Source organism: Dipodomys spectabilis, unplaced genomic scaffold (assembly GCF_019054845.1).
Source record: "Dipodomys spectabilis isolate Male_0828 unplaced genomic scaffold, ASM1905484v1 ptg000416l, whole genome shotgun sequence".
Taxonomy (NCBI): Eukaryota; Metazoa; Chordata; class Mammalia; order Rodentia; family Heteromyidae; genus Dipodomys; species Dipodomys spectabilis.
This window is the reverse complement of record NW_024871093.1, coordinates 2,471,115-2,489,296: the sequence shown is the minus strand read 5'-3', so window position 1 is coordinate 2,489,296 and position 18,182 is coordinate 2,471,115. Positions and strand designations below refer to the sequence as shown.

Below are 18,182 nucleotides of genomic sequence, written 5' to 3'. Positions count from 1 at the left end.
AGTTCTAGGGCTTGAACTCAGGGCCTGGACATTGTCTTTGACCTTATTTGCTGGTCTGGTACTCTACCAATTGAGCCACAGCTCCACATCTGGCTTTTTGGTGGTTCATTGTAGATTAGAGTCTCATGCACTTTCTTGCTAGGGCTGGCTTTGAACTGTGACCCTCAGATCTCAACCTCCTGAGTAGCTAGGATTATAAGCATGAACCTTTGGTGCCTGGCTCCAGCCTACTTCTTTTTGTTTGTTTGTTTTTGGGGAGTCCGGTGGTGGGGCCTGAACTCTGGGCGCTTTCCCTCAGCTCTTAAGCTCAAGGCTAGTGCTCTACCACTTGAGCCATAGCGCCACTTCTGACTTTTTTCTTTTTGCTTATGTGGTAATTTTGTTCATCTTCAAGCTTGTTTGTTTTTGCCAGTCCTGGGGCTTGAACTCAGGGCCTGGGCACTACACCTGAGCTTCTTTGTTCAAGACTAGCACTCTACCACTTGAGCCACAGAACCACTTCTGGCCTTTTCTGTGTATGTGGTACTACTGAGGAATCAAACCTAGGGCTTCGTGCATGCTAGGCAATCACTCTACCACTAAGCCACATTCCCAGCCCCTCTTTTCCAGTTTTTGTAAATTCACTCTCATAGAAAACACAATATTAAGAATAACTTCTCAAAACAAAAGCAACTGGAGGTTTCCAAAGCAGGAGTTTCTGGGAGGTTGAAATCTGTCTGTACCACCCCAACACCACCACCAAGTCGCCTCCATCTGGTGCCAGGACACTAGGAGGAAAGTAGATTAACCAAGTGTGACCTGGGTGGGCCCTCCTGGGATGGAGAAGGAGTCTGAGAGCCAGCCAAGATGCCTAGGAGGTCCTCAGTTTTCTCCCAGGGCAGGTAAGAATGACAGAGGCCTTAGGCACAAGAGAAGGAAGCCTGGTGGCCAAGGATATGCAGCTGGAGTGAGATCCCCACAGCATCTGGGGATCTGGAGTTACAGCTTTTAACCTCCCTTAACTGGAGAACAGCCAAGCTTTCCATAGGCTGTTCCCATGGAGAAGGGATGCTTCATATAGGGCTGTTTCCACGGAGACAGGGTGTTTATGGCAGCAGAGGGCTTCTTCACACTCATTGGGTCTACTTGAAAGCCCAGAGCAGTCAATACTGGCCCAGAGCTCCTCTTCCTTCTGGCCTTTAAGGGCCAAGCTCTTACTTTGGGAGGCAAGTGAGGTGGAAGGAGGACACTGAGGGATGCTGGGAAATGAAGAAAAACACATCTCTAGTAACTGGACTGCAGAGATGGTGGAAGGACCTCTTCTTGTCACTGCACGAACCTGGACACATCTCTTCCTTTTTGTTGGTGGTGTTTTGGCAGTACTGGAGTTTGAACTCAGGGCATCGTACTTGCTAGACAGGTACTCTACTGCCTTACCACCAGCCCTGCTTTTTGCTGGTTGTTTTGGAGATAGAATCTTGTGAACTTCTCTGTCTAGACTGGCCTAGCCGCCGGCTCCTGAGCAGCTAGGATTATAGGAATGTATGATCAGGCCCAACTCAGGCCATGCCCTAAGCCTTGCCCACTACTTGACACCTCCTCCTACAGCATTACTGTGATCTTGGGTGAACCACTTCCTCTTTTTGAGTACCCATGTCCTCATCGGCAAAGCAGAAATGAGATTTGGCATGGTTGCTCCTGCCTGTAATCTCAGCTACTCAAGAGGCTTACAATTCATGGCCAGCCAAGGCAAAAAAGTTACTGAAGACCTCATATCAACAAATAAGCCAGGCATGGAAGCCCATAGCTGTGGCTGAAACTGTTTGGGAATAAATAGGAAGTCTAAGGTCTGAGGTCAGCCCTAGACCAAAACCAAAACCAAAACCAAATCCCAAACCACAAAACCCTACCTGAAAAAAAAAATAACGAAAACAAAAAGGACTAGTAGTATAGCTCAACTGGTAAAGCACCTGCCTAGCAAGTATAAGGCTGTGAGTTCAAATTCTCGTGCTCTCCTCCCTTCCCCTGTGCTGCCCAGCATCAGACACCAGCATGCTCCAACCCTGCTTCAGACAACCAAGACTTTAATGGAGTCACAGATGGGAGATGAGCATTGCGGAGACCTTGCGTAGCACCAGGCCCAGCTCTGTGGCTGTCACCTGTCGGGAGTGGAGAGCTGAGGGTCAGGGCCACAGTCCCTGGGCGGCGGAGGCCTTCCTGCAGGGCGTGGGTGGGAGGCTGAGGGCCAGGGCACCCCTGATCTGGGCTGGCAGACATCCCAGGAGAGGCGCCCAGCTCTCTGCTCTGGAGTGAGCAGTGTAGCTTCTTCGGATCTTTGCAGGGGTGGTGGCTGAGGTGGTGCGTGTGCAGAAGGTGGCAGCAGAGCCAGGCCAGGATCTGTTCCAGGAGCGAGGCCAGAGCATGGGGTCCCACCAGGCTGGGTACTGGGCGACGCAGTTCAGAGACTACCAGCTAACCAGCCTCAGCTCAATGGTTTCTCCATCCTGGGGTTTGTAGTCAGCAATGCCTGCAGGAAGAGGTAAGGGCAAGAGGATTCACCAGGAGTACGATCCCACCTGACCCTCAGCATCTGGACCTCCCCTGCCCGCCTAAAGCCACGGTCAATAAGATCTACTTAGACTGTTTGTTGTTGGTGTTGTGTTGTTGTTGTTGTTGTACTGGTCCTAAGGCTTGAACTCATGTCTTCTTGTTTGGCTTTTTCAGTAAAGGCTACTGGAGCCACTTCTGGCTTTTTGCAGGTTAATTGGAGGCAAATGTTTCATGAACTTTCCCTGCTCAGGCTGGCTTTGAACTGAGATTCTCAGATCTCAGGGTCCAGAAGAGCCAGAACTACAGAGGTGAGCTACCAGTGTCTGGCTATACTGCTTACTTTTTGAGATAGGGTCTCTCTTTCTGCCTGGGCATACACCTGGACCACAATCCACCTGTTTTAATCTTTTCAGCATAGTGAGGATGTCAAGCACACATCGCCGCACAAAGCTTTCCAATGAGATGGAGTTTCTTGTCCAGGATATAGTAGAACCATGATCCTCCTATTTCCCACCTCCCACAAAGCTGGACTGACAGTCATCCACTTCTGATGTCTCATTGTTTTTTTGTTTTAAGTGGAAAACCCAAACATTGGGGGTATATCTAGAAGCAAAAACACCCCCAATTTATTTTTAAGTGGTTGTTTTTAAATAGTGAATTATAGGTGATTTTATGTATGTATTTATTTATTGTGGGGGTTGGGGGGCTTGAACTGTCTCAGAGTTTCTTTTGCTCAAAGCTAGCGCTCTACCACTTTGAGCCACAGTTCTACTTCCAGTTTTTGAGTGGTTAATTGGAGATAAGAGTCTCACTGGGACTTTTCTGCCTGGGCTGGCTTTGAACTGGGATCCTCAGATCTCAGTCTCCTGGGTAGCTAGGGTTACAGGAATGAACCACCAGTGCCCAGCTTACAGATGATTTTAATTTTCTTCTTTTAAAACTCTTTCTAGTACACGTGAAGATTTCACAATAGCTTCCACAAGAAGTCTACCGAGTTAATGAAATGAATTATATTTAACCATTGAGCATCGGTGATTTGCAGCTTTAACCCAGGAAGGCTCACTGCGGGAACAGCGTGTGTACAGGGGGCACGTCTAGGGGTGATGGGCTAGCAGACCCACCTTGCAGCAGGGGAGTGTCAGGAGCTCGGAGAAGCTGCCAGTACTCTTGATCCCCGGCTTCTTTCCCCATCACTGAGGTCAGGTAGGGGCCTGACAAGGAGGCCTTGGTTCCATACCTAGAAAAGGGAAAGGTGGAGAAAGAGGAGGCACCTGTCATCCCCAAGGGGAGATTGAGAGTTCACATACATCTGCAGAAGTCCTGCCTTCACCTTCAGGGCCAGTATCTAGGACCGGGCATCCTGTGCTGCTGGGCACAATGGTGACTAAAACTACAGTGGAGGCAGGACCTGGTGGCTCACACTTGTAATCCTTGCTACTTAGGAAGCTGAGATCTAAAGCTCGTGGTTCCAAGCCAGCCCGGGCAGGAAAGCCCATGAGTCTCTTATCTCCAATTAGCCACCAGAAAACAGGAAGTGGTGCTGTGGTAGAGTGCTCACTTTGAGCTGAAGAGCTCAGGGACAGTGCCCAGGTCCAGAGTTCAAGCCCCATGACCAACCAAAAACAAAGTGCAGTGGACGAACAGTACAGGCCTGCACTTCTGCAGGGTCCTTATGTCAACGTTATTGGCTTTTCAGTTTTGTTGTTGTTGTTTGCTTTTTTGTTTGTTTGTTTTTTGATCAGCTGTGGGGCTTGAAGCCACAGCTTGGCCACTGCTCCTGAGATTTTTGGCTCAAGGCAAGCGCTCTACCACTTTGGGCCACTGCTCCACTTCCAGTTTTCCAGTGGTTAATTGGAGGTAAGAGTCTCTTGGACTTTCCTGCCTGGGCTCTGGACTTCCCTGCCTGGGCTCACTTTGAACTATGATCCTCAGATCTCATCCTCCTGAACAGCTAGGATGACAGGTGTGAGCCACCAGCACCTGGCTAAGACTCCAGTTAGCTACCATGATGCCAGAAGCGGAGCTGTGGCTCAAGTGGTAGAGGTCTAGTTTTGAGCAAAAGAAGCTCAGGATCAGTGCCCAGGCACCAAGTTCAAGCCCAAGGTCTGGCAATAAATAAATAAACAAATACATACATACATACATAAATAAGAAACAACTTTATTTATTTGGCAATACTGGGGTTTGAACTCAGGGACTCAAGTTTGGTTGACTGGCACTATTCTACTTGAACCACACCTCTAATCTAGTTTTTATTTTCTTGCTGGTTAACTAGAGATGGAGTCTCCAAGGCTTTCCTGCCTGGGCTGGCTTCGAACTAACATCCTACGCATAAGCCATTGGCACTGGGCTTTATTTCATTTTTGAGATAGGAACTTACTTTGTCCAGGTTGGTCTCAAACTTGAGATGCTTCTACCTCTGCCTCCCAAATTGCCAGGATTAAGTGTGCATCACCACACCCAGCCCTAAGCCTTCCTCACAAGGCTGCTCCCTGGCTCCTTGTTTCCATATCAGTATGGACTAGCAAGGAGTACAGAAGACAGACACCGAAGTTGGACTGGTCCTTCTTCCAAGGAAGCCCTCTCCTCTGTCCTCTGCCCCTTCCTGATCTCATTTTGTGCCCGGAGGCCTTGAGCGGGTGAGGGCTGGGAGGTGAACGGACTCACGTGAACCCTCCAAGTTCTTGGGCTTTCTTCAGGACATCCTCCAAGGAGGACCCAGCGAGGATGGAGATGGCCTGTTGGTACGGCGGCACAATGCTGGAGACCTTCAGGGTGACACTGATCATCCTGGGCGCGTGGATCAGGGACGGGCCCTCAGTAGCTGGCATCAACATGACTGCCAGGGAGACAGAGAGCCCAGATGTGAGTCCTCCTGTCTTTTTTTTTTTGTCGGTCGTGGGGCTTGAACTCTGGGCCTGGGCGCTGTCCCTCAGCTCTTCAGCTCAAGGCGAGCGCTCTACCACTTGAGCCACAACGCCACTTCCGGTTTTCTGGTGATTTATTGGAGATAGGAGTCTCACGGTCTTTCCTGCCCGGGCTGGCTTTGAACCGAGATCCTCAGATCTCAGCCTCCTGAGTAGCTAGGATGACAGGCGTGAGCCACCAGCGCCCGGCAGTCCTCCTGTCTTCCTGCAAAGACCCTATGACCCTGTGGACCATGGCCCTCCCTGGGTCTCAGCCATGATCACAGGATCAACAGCCCCATCTCTTTGACCCTGGCCTCCACAGCCTCCCAAGGCCCAAGGGCCCTGGTTTCTCTGCTTCTAGTACATTCCCCTCCCACCTACCTGCCCCATTGCACCCTGGGGGCTCCTTCTAGAACACTCATTGCTTACGCTTCCTTACCTCTGATGGTCTCACCTCCTTTCCCTTCCTGCTTCCTGCTCTCCACCAATTGCTAATTTCCCTAACCCCCCCCCCCCAATTCTTTTGTTGTTGTTGTTGTTCTTGGAGATTTGTATGTGTGAGCCAGTGGTAGGACTTGAACTCAGGAGCTTGACTCTTGCTTGATTTTTTTTTTTATTGTTCAAAATTGGCTCTCTACCAATTGAGCCACACCTCTACCTCTGGCTTTTTTTTGCTAGTTAATTGGACGTAAGAGTCTCACAGATTTGTCTGCACTGACTGGTTTTAAACGAGGATCCTCAGATCCCAGCTTCCCTGAGTAGCTAGGATTACAAGCATGAGTTACCAGATACTGGCATAAATGATGGGTTTGCTCATTTGCTTTTTTTTTTTTTTTTTTACTAGTCCTGGGGCTTGGACTCAGGGCCTGGGCACTGTCTCTGAGCTTCATTTGCTCAAGGCTAGCACTGTACCACTTAAGCCACAGCACCACTTCTGGCTTTTTCTGTTTATGTGGTATGAGGAACCGAACCCAGGGCTTCATGCATGCCAGGCAAGTACTCTACCACTGAGCCACATTCCCAGCCTCTGTTCATTTGTTTTTGAGATGGTGTCTCACTACCAGTCCGAACTGGCTTTGAACTTGACATGCACCCCAGGCTGGGCTCAAACTCATGATCCTCCTGATTCAGCCTCCCAACTGCTATGCCCTCTCAAATTCTTTTTTTTTTGGGGGGGGGTGCCAATACTAGGGTTAGAACACAGGGCCAGGGCACTATCCCAGGCACTATCCCAGCCAAAGCTCCACTTCCAGCTTTTTGGTATTTAATTGGAGATAGGAGTCTCATAGACTTTCCTACCCAGGCAGGCTTTGAACCAGGATCCTCAGATCTCTGCTTCTGAGTTAGCTAGGGTTATAGCTGTGAGCACCAGCTTTTGCTGGTTACTTTGATATAAGAAAATAAGATCTTACTTCCTGCAGCTATCCACTTCTGTGAGGCTTCCCCAGTAGCTAGGTTAGCAGGTGCATGCCACCTTGTCCAGCTCTCCATTGAGAAGAGGCCTCATGAACTTTTCTACCCTGGTTGGCCTCAAATTGTGATACTCCTGATCTCAGCCTCCCAAGTAGCTGGGCTTACAGGAGTAAGCCACAGGCACCCAGTTCTCCCAAATTCTTTACCTCTCGGTGTTGTGCTTATGATCTTGCTGCCTCCTTTTCTCTTTCCTTTCTCCTTGCAAATTCCCTCAACACCCTGTTTCATGGCTGCCGTCCTTGAGGCTCACCGTGAAACAGAGTTAATCAAAACATGTCTCTCCCTATTCCTCAACCCATTCATTCATTCACTCAAATATTTTTCTCCACTGAAGCTGGGTGCTGGTGATTCACATCTATAATCCTAGCTATTTTGGAAGCTGAGATCTGAGGACCCTAGTTTGAAGCCAGCCCGGACAGACAAATACAAGAGATTCTGATCTCCAATGAACCAACAAAAAAGCTGAAAGTGGATGAGTGGCTCAAGTGGTAGAGCACCAGCCTTGAGAGAAAAAAAAAGAGCATAGAACAAGAGTACAGGGCCCTGAGTTCAAGCCCCAGCATTGGGCTAGCACGCGCGCGCGCGCACACACACACACACACACACACACACGCCAAGCAACTTCCCTCTTGCTGGGACCAGCAGACAGCCGAGAGGCCTTGGGGCTGGCAGGTAACACAAAGGGCTTGAAGAATACAAAAAGCCCTGCTACCTCTTGGTGCCTGGCAGTCTGGGAAGATGAGATCGATGTAGGTCTTGCTGTTCAGGACAGGAAGCAGCTGGGAAATCATGAGAACATTCTGGAAGCTCTCCTCCTGCAGGCTGGCCAGCAGAGCGGTCCTCGCCTTTAGGCACGCAGCACCCAGCTCCACCGCAGGCATTGAGGAGGTCATGAGCAACTGTACCAAGGCAGAGAAGACAGGAAGGAGGGGCCAGTCAGTGGGAGGAGCCAGATCTTCCAGCCACTGACCAATCCCCAGCAGCCCCTGGGAAGAACCAAGGCTCCAGTGTCTCCTTCCCACCTGCAGTGCCAAAGGGGTGCTGTAGACATTCCCAAAGTAGCCCTCGGGGGTCTGGGCCAGCAGGACTTTTTCTCGTGTTGTGGCCACGGCCACGGTGATCCGTGGCCTCAGATCCGGGTTGAAGCCAGAGCGCTCCAGACAAGTGAAGGCCAAGCCAGCCATGGCCATTGTGTCTGAGTAGGGGACAAGAAAAGGGTGAGCCAGACGACCCCATGGAGCCAGGCCTGGCAGGGCATTGGGGTTCATGTCCTTGTGGTTATGGGCAACTAGTGAGGGCTCAAAGAGGGGGGACAGCTATGTAATCACATCAGCTAGGTGTTTTGCCCAGGATTCTCCTGGTCTGGAACCGAACTCAAGAAACTTTACTCCGTGTGTGTGTGTGTGTGTGTGTGTGTGTGTGTGTGTGTGTGTGCCTGCCTCCTCTAGATAATTTTAACGTGTCTGCTGTAGTTTTTTTTAATCTGTTCTCAGAGCCCCTGCTGTTGCCCTTTCGGTGGGTATCTACATACCCTTCTCCCCTTCCCCTATGCAAGGAGCATACTCTTTCACCCAAGACCTAGACAAGACCTTAACTTTTCGTAAGAAATGCAAAAAAGCAAACTAAGGTCACACAATGCAGAAGCGGGTCCAGAACTCAGGTCCCCAAATCCCAGCTAATAGAATGCTAAGATCAGAGCTATGTGCCTGGAACATTCTCCATATCAGGCTCATGCTAAACCCTTGGCTTGTATGACATCCTTTATCAAGAGATTCTGTCTGGAAGGTCATTTTAAATGAACCATCGCTTGGCTTGCCCTGGGGAAGGTGTGTGTGTGTGTGTGGGTGTGTGTGTGTGTGTGTGTGTGTGTGTGTGTGTGTGTGCGCGCCCCCCCCTCCCCCATGAGCCCCTCATTGCTAAGGAATTTGATAAGGCTGGGTCCCAAGGGAACAGTGAATATGGGGACAGGTCCTGTAGGAGGCTTCAATGGGCTCAGGTCCACTCACCCACAGAGAAGTGGCCCTGGTGGAGATGGTGGTCGTGTTCCACCGCGTACAGCAGCTTGCCCACCACGTGGTCATGGACCCGCTTCTGGTGGAGACACAGGGCCAGGATGCCGAGGCCGTACTTGTAGTAGCCACTATGGGGGTGACCCTTGTGGTTGTGCCCTGAGAAGGAGAAGAAGGAGGTGATGGGAAACAGGTCAAGTGCTAGCATCTGGGGATACTCGTGCCATTTCCTGAATCTCCAATCCATTCTTACTTTGTTTGTGATTGGTTTATTTTTTTTGTGCCAGCCCTGGGGTTCCAACTCCAGGATCTAGGCACCATCCCTTAACTTTTTCTCAAGGAGGGTGCTCTACCACTTAAGTCACAATCACTTCTGGCTTTTTGGTGGTTAACTGGAGATAAGTGTCTTATAGACTTTCTTGCCTTAGCTGGCTTTGAACCATGATCCTCAGAGCTCAGCCATTGCATAGCTTGGATTACAGGGACACTTTCTTTTTCTTTACCTTTCTTTAGGTGTGTGTGTGTGTGTGTGTGTGTGTGTGTGTGTGTGTGTGTGTGTGTGTGTGTGTGTGTGTGTGTGTGTGTGTGTGGTGCTTTACATTTGCTAGGTTGGTGCTCTACCACTTGAGTCATACCTCCAGCCCTCTTTTTGCTTGTTATTTTCAAATAAGGTCTCAAGATCTTTTCGTCCTACGTTGGCCTCAAATTTAAGGTCTCAAGATCTTTTCGTCCTACGTTGGCCTCAAATTGTGATCCTCAGTCTCAATACTCAATCTCCTGTGTTGTTAAGATTATAGAAGTGAGACCACACCTGGAAAAAAGATGTTTGTGTGTGTGTGTGTGTGTATGAGAGAGAGATACTGACATTTTTAATTCAGAGCCTTGAGCTTGCCAGGCAGGTGCTCTACCACTTGAGTCATGAGTCCCATCATTTTTGCTTTAGTTTATTTTTCAGATAGTATCTTCCACTTGTTCCTGGCTTGGACTATAATCCTACTTTTGCTTCCCAAGAAGCTTGGATTAGAGATGTTTACTACCATTCTTAGCCTGGGATTTCTATTGAAAATACTCGCTCTAGCTGCTAGTGCTGGGTTGAGTTGGGAGCCCAGGAAATTGGCAGCGAGTTGACTGCTTACAGAAGTAAGCAGTAAAGAGGCTGGACAGGTGTCCCAGAGGTGGGTGGTCAGGTCAGCCTTAGTGGCTGAGCATCAGGTCTTATCAAAGAGTGGAAAGGCAAGAAAAGGAGGGCTAGGCTGCTAGCAGCTGGGAGTCTGTGGTTCCTACCTGTAATCCTAGCTACTTAAGAAGCTAAGAGGGCTGGGAAGGTGGCTCAGTGGTAGAGCGCTTGCCTTACATGCTTGAGGCCCTGGGTTCGATTCCTCAGCACCACATAAGCAGAAAAAAAAAGCCGGAAGTGGCGCTGTGGCTCAAGTGGTAGAGCGCTAGCCTTGAGCTGAAGAGCTGACAGCGCCCAGGCCCAGAGTTCAGGCCCCACGACCGAACCCCCCCCCAAAAAGAAAGAAAGAAAGAGAAAAGCAGCTAAGATCCAGTGGACCATGGTTTGAAGCTAACCTCAATAGAAGAATCTCCATCTCAAAACAAAAAAATCAGTCAAAATCTGGGCTCTAGGCATGGCTTAAGTGGTAGAACAGCAACTGATCGAGCAAGTTGCTCAAGTGTACTGCCAAAAAAAAATTACAAGGAAGAGAGAAAAAAGGAAGAAAGGCTGGCAGGCAGGCAGGCAGGAAGGCAGGCAGGCAGGAAGGCAGACAGGCAGGCAGGAAAGGCTACTAGGGCAGGTCCAAACCACTACAACATTAGTGAAATGGAAGCATGGAGAAGGAAAAGAGACTGGGCAGGAGACCCAGCGTTTTGTTTGGTACTGAGGTTTTGAACTCAGGGCCTCTCCCTGGTTTGCTAGGCAGCCATTCCACCACGTGTGGTTACACTCTTAACCCTTTGGCTTTAGTTATTTTCCAAATGGGGTCATATATTTTTGTGTTTTCTTTTTTCCTCATTGTTGCAATCCTCCCACCTCGCTTCCTGAAGAGCAGAGATTACAGGCAGCACCCCCACCCCCACCCCCACAATTCAGATTCTCAGCAGGAATCCCAGCTAATGAGCCCTCCCCACTGGTCCTCCCCACACTAGTATGAGGCGTCTCCTCACCAATCGCCCTCTTCTCATTCTCCAGGTACCACTTGAGCTGGGAGACCAGCCTGTCTCCCTTCTGGCCCCCGATGAACTCGCAGTTGGCCCTGAGAGCCAGCAGGTAGAGGGCCAGCTGGCCCATGGAAGGCTTGATCTCACAGTCACTGTTGTCATCTTCAGAGACAGGCCTAGGACAAAGCCAGTGATCAATATTTCTGCGGGTAAATGTCACCTGCATAAGCCTGTTTGGGGGTACTCCCTCCAACATCACAAAAATAAGGGGGAAAAAACCAACAGCTGGATACTGCTAGAACCACCGAATTAGGTGTTAGCCATGTTACAGAGTATATATTACAGATATTTAGAAGATGAAGGGTTTTTGTGGTATTGGGTTTGCACTAAGGGTCTTGACAGGCATGCTACCACTTGGGCTGTATCCCAACGCTCTTTTTGCCTTAGTGATTTTTATCACGTAGAGTCTCATGGGTTTTCCTCAGGGAGTCTTGACTCATGGTCCTCCTGTCTAATCCTCCCACCGCATAGCCGCATCAAAAAGATGTGTGCTGGCCTGGAAATGTGGCTTAGTGGTAGAGTGCTTGCTTAGCATGCATGAAGCCCTGGGTTCGATTCCTCAGTACCACATACAAAGAAAAAGCCAGCCAGGCACTGGTGGTTCATGCCTGTAATCCTAGCTACTCAGGAGACTGAGATCTGATGACCACGGTTTAAAGCCAGCTTGGGTAGAAATGTCCGTAAGACTCTCATCTCCAATAAACCACCAGAAAACTGGAGGTGGCAGTGTGGCTCAAGTGGTAGAGCACTCATCTTGAGCTGAAGAGCTCAGGGACAGCGCCCAGGCCGAGTTCAAGCTCCACGATCAACAAAAAAAGAAAAGAAAAGAAAAAGGCAGAAGTGGTGCTGTGGCTAAACTGGTAGAGTGCTAGCCTTGAGCACAGAGAGGCTCAGGGACAGTGTTCAGGTCCTGAGTTCAAGCCCCAGCCCCAGGACTGGCAAAAAAAAAAAAAAAAAAAGATGTGTGCCACCATTCTAGACTGGTGGTTGAGATGGAAGTCTTAACTTCTGTCCTGGTAGAGTTTGAGCCCTGATCTTCCCAATCTCTGCTTGCTGGCTAGCTGAGATTATGGGCATTAGCTACCAACCAGGCAAGCTATAAGATGAAATATGAAACTCAAGGATAAACTCTGAGGGCTCCTGACTCTAAATTGTCTGTGTGCTTGGCCCACATTTTGGCCATGTTTCATCATACATGCTCTTATCTTTCTTCTTCCTACATCTATTTCTTTTGAGAGGCCAAACAGGACGGGAAGATGCTTTGTGGCTACTCCTGATTCTTTACAACACCCTCCTCCTCCCCCAAATAGGCCTCTCTTAATGTTCCTTGGAAAGGAAGCACAGAACAGTGCTTTCTGGACTTAGTATGAAAGAATGCAGTCACTGATTAGTGATGTCTGACATGCTCAGGAAAGGAACTCAGAAAGGGTCGGGCGCTGCTTCTGGGCTGGGCTGAGAATGTGGTCATGGATTAATGATGTCTGCCTCATGCACTGAATAGAGGAGCTCAGAAAGTCCGGGATTGTTTCTTGCCTCAGTATGAGAGAGTTCAGTCATGGATTAGTGATGTCTGCCTCATGCACAGGAAAAGAGCTCAGAACGTGTCAGGGGCTACTTCTGGGTTAGGTATGAGAGTGATGTCATGGATTAATGATGTCTGCTTCACACACTGAGGCAGAGAGGTGTGGTACCAGGCACAAAGGATCTACATTAGCATCTCTGATCTACTCCAACCAACCCCTTCATTCTGCCAATGAAGGAAAGCCCAGAAAAGACAAATTGCCTGAAGTCTTCCTACTAAGTAGTGCAACAGTCCCAAATCAGACCCCAGGTCTCCCGCCTGTTAGGATATGGGGAAGAAGAGAGTGGGCCACAGTACCCCAGGAGGCACCGCTGGTAGTTGAGCTTGAGGCTGTGCAGGTAGAGGTCTTCCTTAGTCCCAGCCTGTAGGCTGGAAAGGCGCAGGCCCACGTAGATGCTGGGGTTCAGGTGCTCCAAGGAGAGCTGGTCCATCCAAGGCAAGAGACGCTGGCCCAGCTTGTCCACCAGCTGGCTGTCCACCTGTGGTATGACTTAGGGGAGAAAATGGTACAAGTGGAACCAGAAGGCCAGGCCACCAGGAAACAACTGCTTTTATCTTACCCAAGTCTTCTACAGGAACTAAAGTAGATAAAGAGAGAAAGTCTGGGCAGTCAGAGCTGAGTGTGGTGATCCAAGCCTAGAATCCCAGCGCTTGGGAGGTAGTGGCAAGAGGATCATGAGTTCAAGAACAGCCTGAGCAAAACCTTGTCTTAAAAACAGAAAAAAATAAATCACCAACATGCACATCTGTAAGCCCCCATACTCGGAAGGTAGAGGCTGGGGGATCACAACTCAAGGCCAGGCATGATCAAAAGCAAGAGACCCTATCTAAAAATTGAAACTGGAAGCTAAAGGATGAAGGGTGTGGCTCAAGGCCCTGAGATCAATCCCAAGTGCCCAAACAAAGCCAAACAAAACAGGGTCCCTTAGAGATTGTTCTAAAAGAACTTTTTGTTCCCATTTAACTGCCTTCCCATGGCTGCTGGCTCCAGCTGCTGGCCTACCTAGTGTCATATCCCAGGATTCCAAGAAGGCCGCCCCACCCAGACAACTAAGGAAAACAACCACTGGCCTGCCTCTTATCCTGAGAACCATAGTTCTTTGGATACAGCTGAGCTCTCTGAGTTTCCAAAGTCACAGGTATCCTTGTGATCAGGTGACCATTCCCTGGTGGCTGAGCTCCAAATAATTCTTTGCTGTGCAGGGCCAGGCCTGAGCAAGTCATTGGATTCTTACCAAATATTCACTCAGAAAGTCAAGGGGGTGGGGGATTTAAAAATAAGCTGGGTGCTGGTGGCTCATGCGTATAATCCTAGCTACTCAGGAGGCTGAGATTTGAGGTTTGAGATTTGAAATGTATACAGATAAAGCTGTGAGTTGTTTTTTTTTTTTGGGAGGGGTCCAGTTGTGGGGCCTGAACTCTGGGCCTGGGTACTGTCCCTCAGCTCTTCAGCTCAAGGCTAGCCCTCTACCACTTGAGCCACAGCGCCACTTCCGGCTTTTTTCTTTTTGCTTATGTGGTGCTGGGGAATCGAACCCAGGGCTTCATGCATTGCAAGGCAAGCACTCTACCACTGAGCCACCTTCCCAGCCCCAAAGCTGTGAGATTTTTAATCTCCAATTAACTAGCAAAAAGCCAGACGTGCAGATGTGGCTCAAGTGGTAGAACACCAGCCTGAGTAAAAGAGCCAAGTAAAAAAATGCCAGCTGCCGGGTGATGGTGGCTCATGCCTATTATCCTAACTACTCAGGAAACTGAGCTCTGAGGATCATGATTCAAAGCCAGCTTTAGGCTGACTGTGAGACTCTTATATCCTATTAGGCACTATAAAAAGCCAGAAGTAGAGCCATGGCTCAAATGGTAGAGCGCTAGCCTTAAGCAAAAGAAGCTCAGGGACAGTGCTCGGGCCCTGAGTTCAAGCCCTAGGACCAGAAAAAACAAAAAAGAGTACAAGGCCCTGAGTTCAAGCCTCAGAACCGACATAAGAAAAAAAGTTATAAGCTGAGACTTGGGCAGTGGAAGAAGGCTGAGAACCACAGTTTAATCTCAGAAAGAAGACACTGGGCAGACTGACCTGGCTAATAAAGGTGCCTTTGGGTGAGGGCCCTCCCCACTGGTGCCTCCTGTGCCCAGTGCCACCCAGCTGAGTGACATCGGCCTTTGGAATCATAGGTGTCCATCTTGCATTAGCTTAAGGGGCAAATCCTGCCAGGCTCCTGGCCTGCAGAGCTTGAAGCTCAGACAGCAGGTGCCCTGAGTTCTTGGCACCACACCGAGGAGGAGGAGGCAGGAGAGGCCGACATGTTCTCACGAACGGGAAAGAGACCAGGATCAAGTAAATGACATAGCAGCACCAAGTGGCACCCTCAACCCCATCTTAAGTTCTCTAGACCCTAAAAGGAAGGGTCTTGTGTGGGCCGAGGGAAGGGCGTCAGGTTTAGGGGCCAATGCCCAAGGCTGAGATGGGGCTGGTCTGGTGGGAGGCAGGAAGTTTGGCTGGGGTACTTCTGGTCTCCCACAGGAACTTTGTAGGTGGGCCAAAGGCCTGGTCCAAGGACCTTGTGGAACATAGGTCAAGAGGCTTTGGGAGAAGATCCCACCTGCAGATCTGTGAACAAGTCACTTGACCCTTGACCCTTCTGAACTCTGACTTTTTTTCTTTTTCTTTTTTTGTCATGGGGCTTGAATTCATGTGCCTGAGCTCTTCAGCTCAAGAGAAACGTTCTACCACTTAGAGCCACAGTGCCATTTCTGGTTTTCTGGTGGTTCATTGAAAATAAGAGTCTCACAGACTTTACTGCCCGGGCTGGCTTTGAAGCGCGATCCTCAGATCTCAGCCTCCTGAGTAGCTAGGATGACAGGTATGAGCCACCAGCATCTGGCCGACCTCTGTCTTCTTTGCCTGCACACAGCTTACCTGTCTCTCAGGATTTCCCACGGTCACCTGAGCCCTGGGAAGGAGCAAAGGAGAAAGGTGGATGGCTGGGATCCTGAGACCTGTACAGGGGCCAGAGCCACAGGCAGGCTGAAAGGCCCCTCAGTGGGTGGTCCTGGATGAGAGATAGGGGCTGAGCCTCCAAGCATGCCCTTTCCTGGGCCTTCAATTCTCAGCTCCACTCCTTGCTGGCTTTTTTTCTCCTAGTCCTCAGAGACCCTTCCCCATACCCACCACTACCTGAGCTGGCAAACTCTTCTCCTCTCTGCCGCAGCCTGGCTTCTGCTCACCATAACCTGGTTTGCTGATTGCTTTCGTCCGTCCCTTCCCTTGGAATATAAGCTGTAGGAGGGCAGGGATCAGACACATTTTGCTCTTATTCTTTCTCCAAATCTAACTGTAGGCCTGGTGCAGAGAATAAACAGATACCTGAATTAACAAAGATAGAGTTTGTGTGTGTGTGTGTGTGTGTGTGTGTGTTGGCATTGGGGCTAGAACTCAGGGTCTCATGTTTTTAGCTTTGTCACTCTAGGCTAGTGCTCTAACACTTGAGCCACAGCTTCACTTCTGGCTTTTCACTGCTTAATTGGAGATGAGATTTGTCTGCCTAGGCTGGCTTGGAACTAGGATCCTCAGCTCTCAGCTTCCTGGATTGCTAGGATGACAGGTGTGAATGACAGATACTCATCTTGTTAAACATGGCAAACCCTGAGGTCCAGCCATGCCCAAACTACTGTGGAATCTCCCAGAGGCACCTGAGTTTCCCCAGCCCCCCATGTCCCGCCCGCCCCCAGCAAGCCTCAATTTCCCCAGTTATATAACAAGTTTCATCTCTGAGCTCCAAGTTCAAAGGCAGCCTCATGGAGACTGGTGACTCACCACAGTCCTTAGCCAGAGCCCCCAACAGGAAGCTTCCCAACAGGAAGAGGAAGGCCCCAAGACACCCCATGGCTGGGGAGCAGGTGGGAAGCAGGGCAGACTCTTGAGGCTGGCCTTGAAGATACTGGGCACTTGCAGCCTGACCACCAGCGATCCCGGCTTCCTGTCACTGATTAATCCTCCACGCCCACTGGGAACTGCTAAGTCAGCAGAGAGAAAGGGGAAAAGGTTATTGTTATTGAGGGGAGGGCAGGTCAAAGAACGGAGGAAGGAAGGGCAAGACAGCTGTCTTCCAGGTGGCAGACAAAAGGAGGGGAAGGGCTTGGAAGGACTGCATGGGGCCACTTTAAAGCCAACTGCGATCCGATGGCTCTCACGGCTGTTTAAAAAGCCTGGGACCATGTCCAAATCCATGTGCTGCCCATTGCCCCTGTCTGGGGTTCCCCCACCTCCTCCCAGCTGCTGCAGCCCTAGACTTTCAGAACTGGGGTAACACCTACCTGATGCTCCTCAGAGATTCTCAAAGTGCCTACCTTGGGACGAGGAGCGGAACAGGGAGCCGAGATGGGTCACATGAGCGAAAGCTCTAAAGTCAGCTGTTCTCCCAGCTGGCGGGCCTCCCCAGAGGGCGGGGCAGCCGCTGGACCAGGACCAGATAGGCTGGAGCTCTCCACCAACCGGGACAGTCAAGGCAAGTTAGAGAATAAGAGAGAATCATGGCAGCTACAGCAACTGCATGGAGTCTCTATCTAAAAAGATCTCCAGAGAAGAAACAAATGATTCCTCCTTCCCTCCCCCAACACACACACACACACACACACACACACACACGCACACGCACACAAGCACACACACAGGATTCAATGTGTATGAGTCAAGTAATTGTGTGACCTTGGCCAGATCACTTAACCTGAGCTTGAACAGATCCCAGAGATAAGGGGGTTAGACAAGATCATTCTGATAGTGCCCTTCAAGCTCAACTGTGTGACCCCTAATCATCTCCAAATAAGTTGTTTGGGGTTTTTTTTTTTTCATTTCTTTGCCAGTCCTAGGGCTTGAACTCAGGGCCTATGTGCTGTCCCTGAGCTTCTTTTGCTTCAAGCTAGCGCTCTTGAGCCACACCACCACTTTTGGCTTGGAAATTTTATTGGAAATAGGAGTCTTTCCTACCCAGGCTGGGTCAAACCACAACCCTCAGATCTCAGCCTCCTGGTTTGAGGTGAGCAGGAAAAAGGATAAAACCTTGTTTGAAAACCAAAAGTAGGGCTGTGAATGTGGCTTAGTGGTAGAGTGCTTGTCTAGCATGCATGAAGCCCTGGGTTCCATTCCTCAGTATCACATAAACAGAAAAAGCCAGAAGTGGCACTGTGTCTCAAGTGGTAGAGTGCTAGCCTTGAGCAAAAGTAGTTCAGGAACAGTGCCCAGGCCTTGAGTTCAATCACCACGACTGGCAAAAACAAAAACCAAAATTAAATGGCTGGGAAGGTGGCTCAGTGGTAGAGTGCTTGTCTCGCAGGCATGAGGCCCTGGGTTCGATTCCTCAGCACCACATAAATAGAAAAAGCCAGAAGTGGCGCTGTGGCTCAAGAGGTATAGCACTAGCCTTGAACTGAAGAGCTCAGGGACAGCGCCCAGACCCAGAG

General features: G+C 49.9%; 1 protein-coding gene across 1 annotated transcript; it reads right to left on the bottom strand.

The window, feature by feature from the left end:
* Positions 1–2,046: 2,046 nt before the first annotated feature.
* Positions 2,047–17,087, bottom strand: Tcn2 (transcobalamin 2). The gene is made up of 10 exons (XM_042667635.1): positions 17,073–17,087; positions 16,540–16,736; positions 13,023–13,215; positions 11,090–11,259; positions 8,918–9,079; positions 7,934–8,106; positions 7,624–7,810; positions 5,197–5,368; positions 3,651–3,766; positions 2,047–2,506 (listed from the first exon to the last, which is right to left on the bottom strand). The coding sequence occupies exons 2-10, from the start codon at positions 16,607–16,609 to the stop codon at positions 2,445–2,447; spliced, it is 1,305 nt and encodes a 434-aa protein (XP_042523569.1). The 5' UTR covers positions 16,610–16,736; positions 17,073–17,087; the 3' UTR covers positions 2,047–2,444.
* Positions 17,088–18,182: the final 1,095 nt, after the last annotated feature.

Coding starts and splice junctions, on each gene's coding strand:
- Tcn2 (XM_042667635.1), bottom strand. CDS start 16,609: ATGGGGTGTCTTGGGGCCTTCCTCTTCCTGTTGGGAAGCTTCCTGTTG. Junction 11,260..13,022: donor TACCAGCGGTGCCTCCTGGG/GTACTGTGGCCC, acceptor GCTTTGTCCTAG/GCCTGTCTCTGAAGATGACA. Junction 9,080..11,089: donor GAATGAGAAGAGGGCGATTG/GTGAGGAGACGC, acceptor TCTCCTTCTCAG/GGCACAACCACAAGGGTCAC.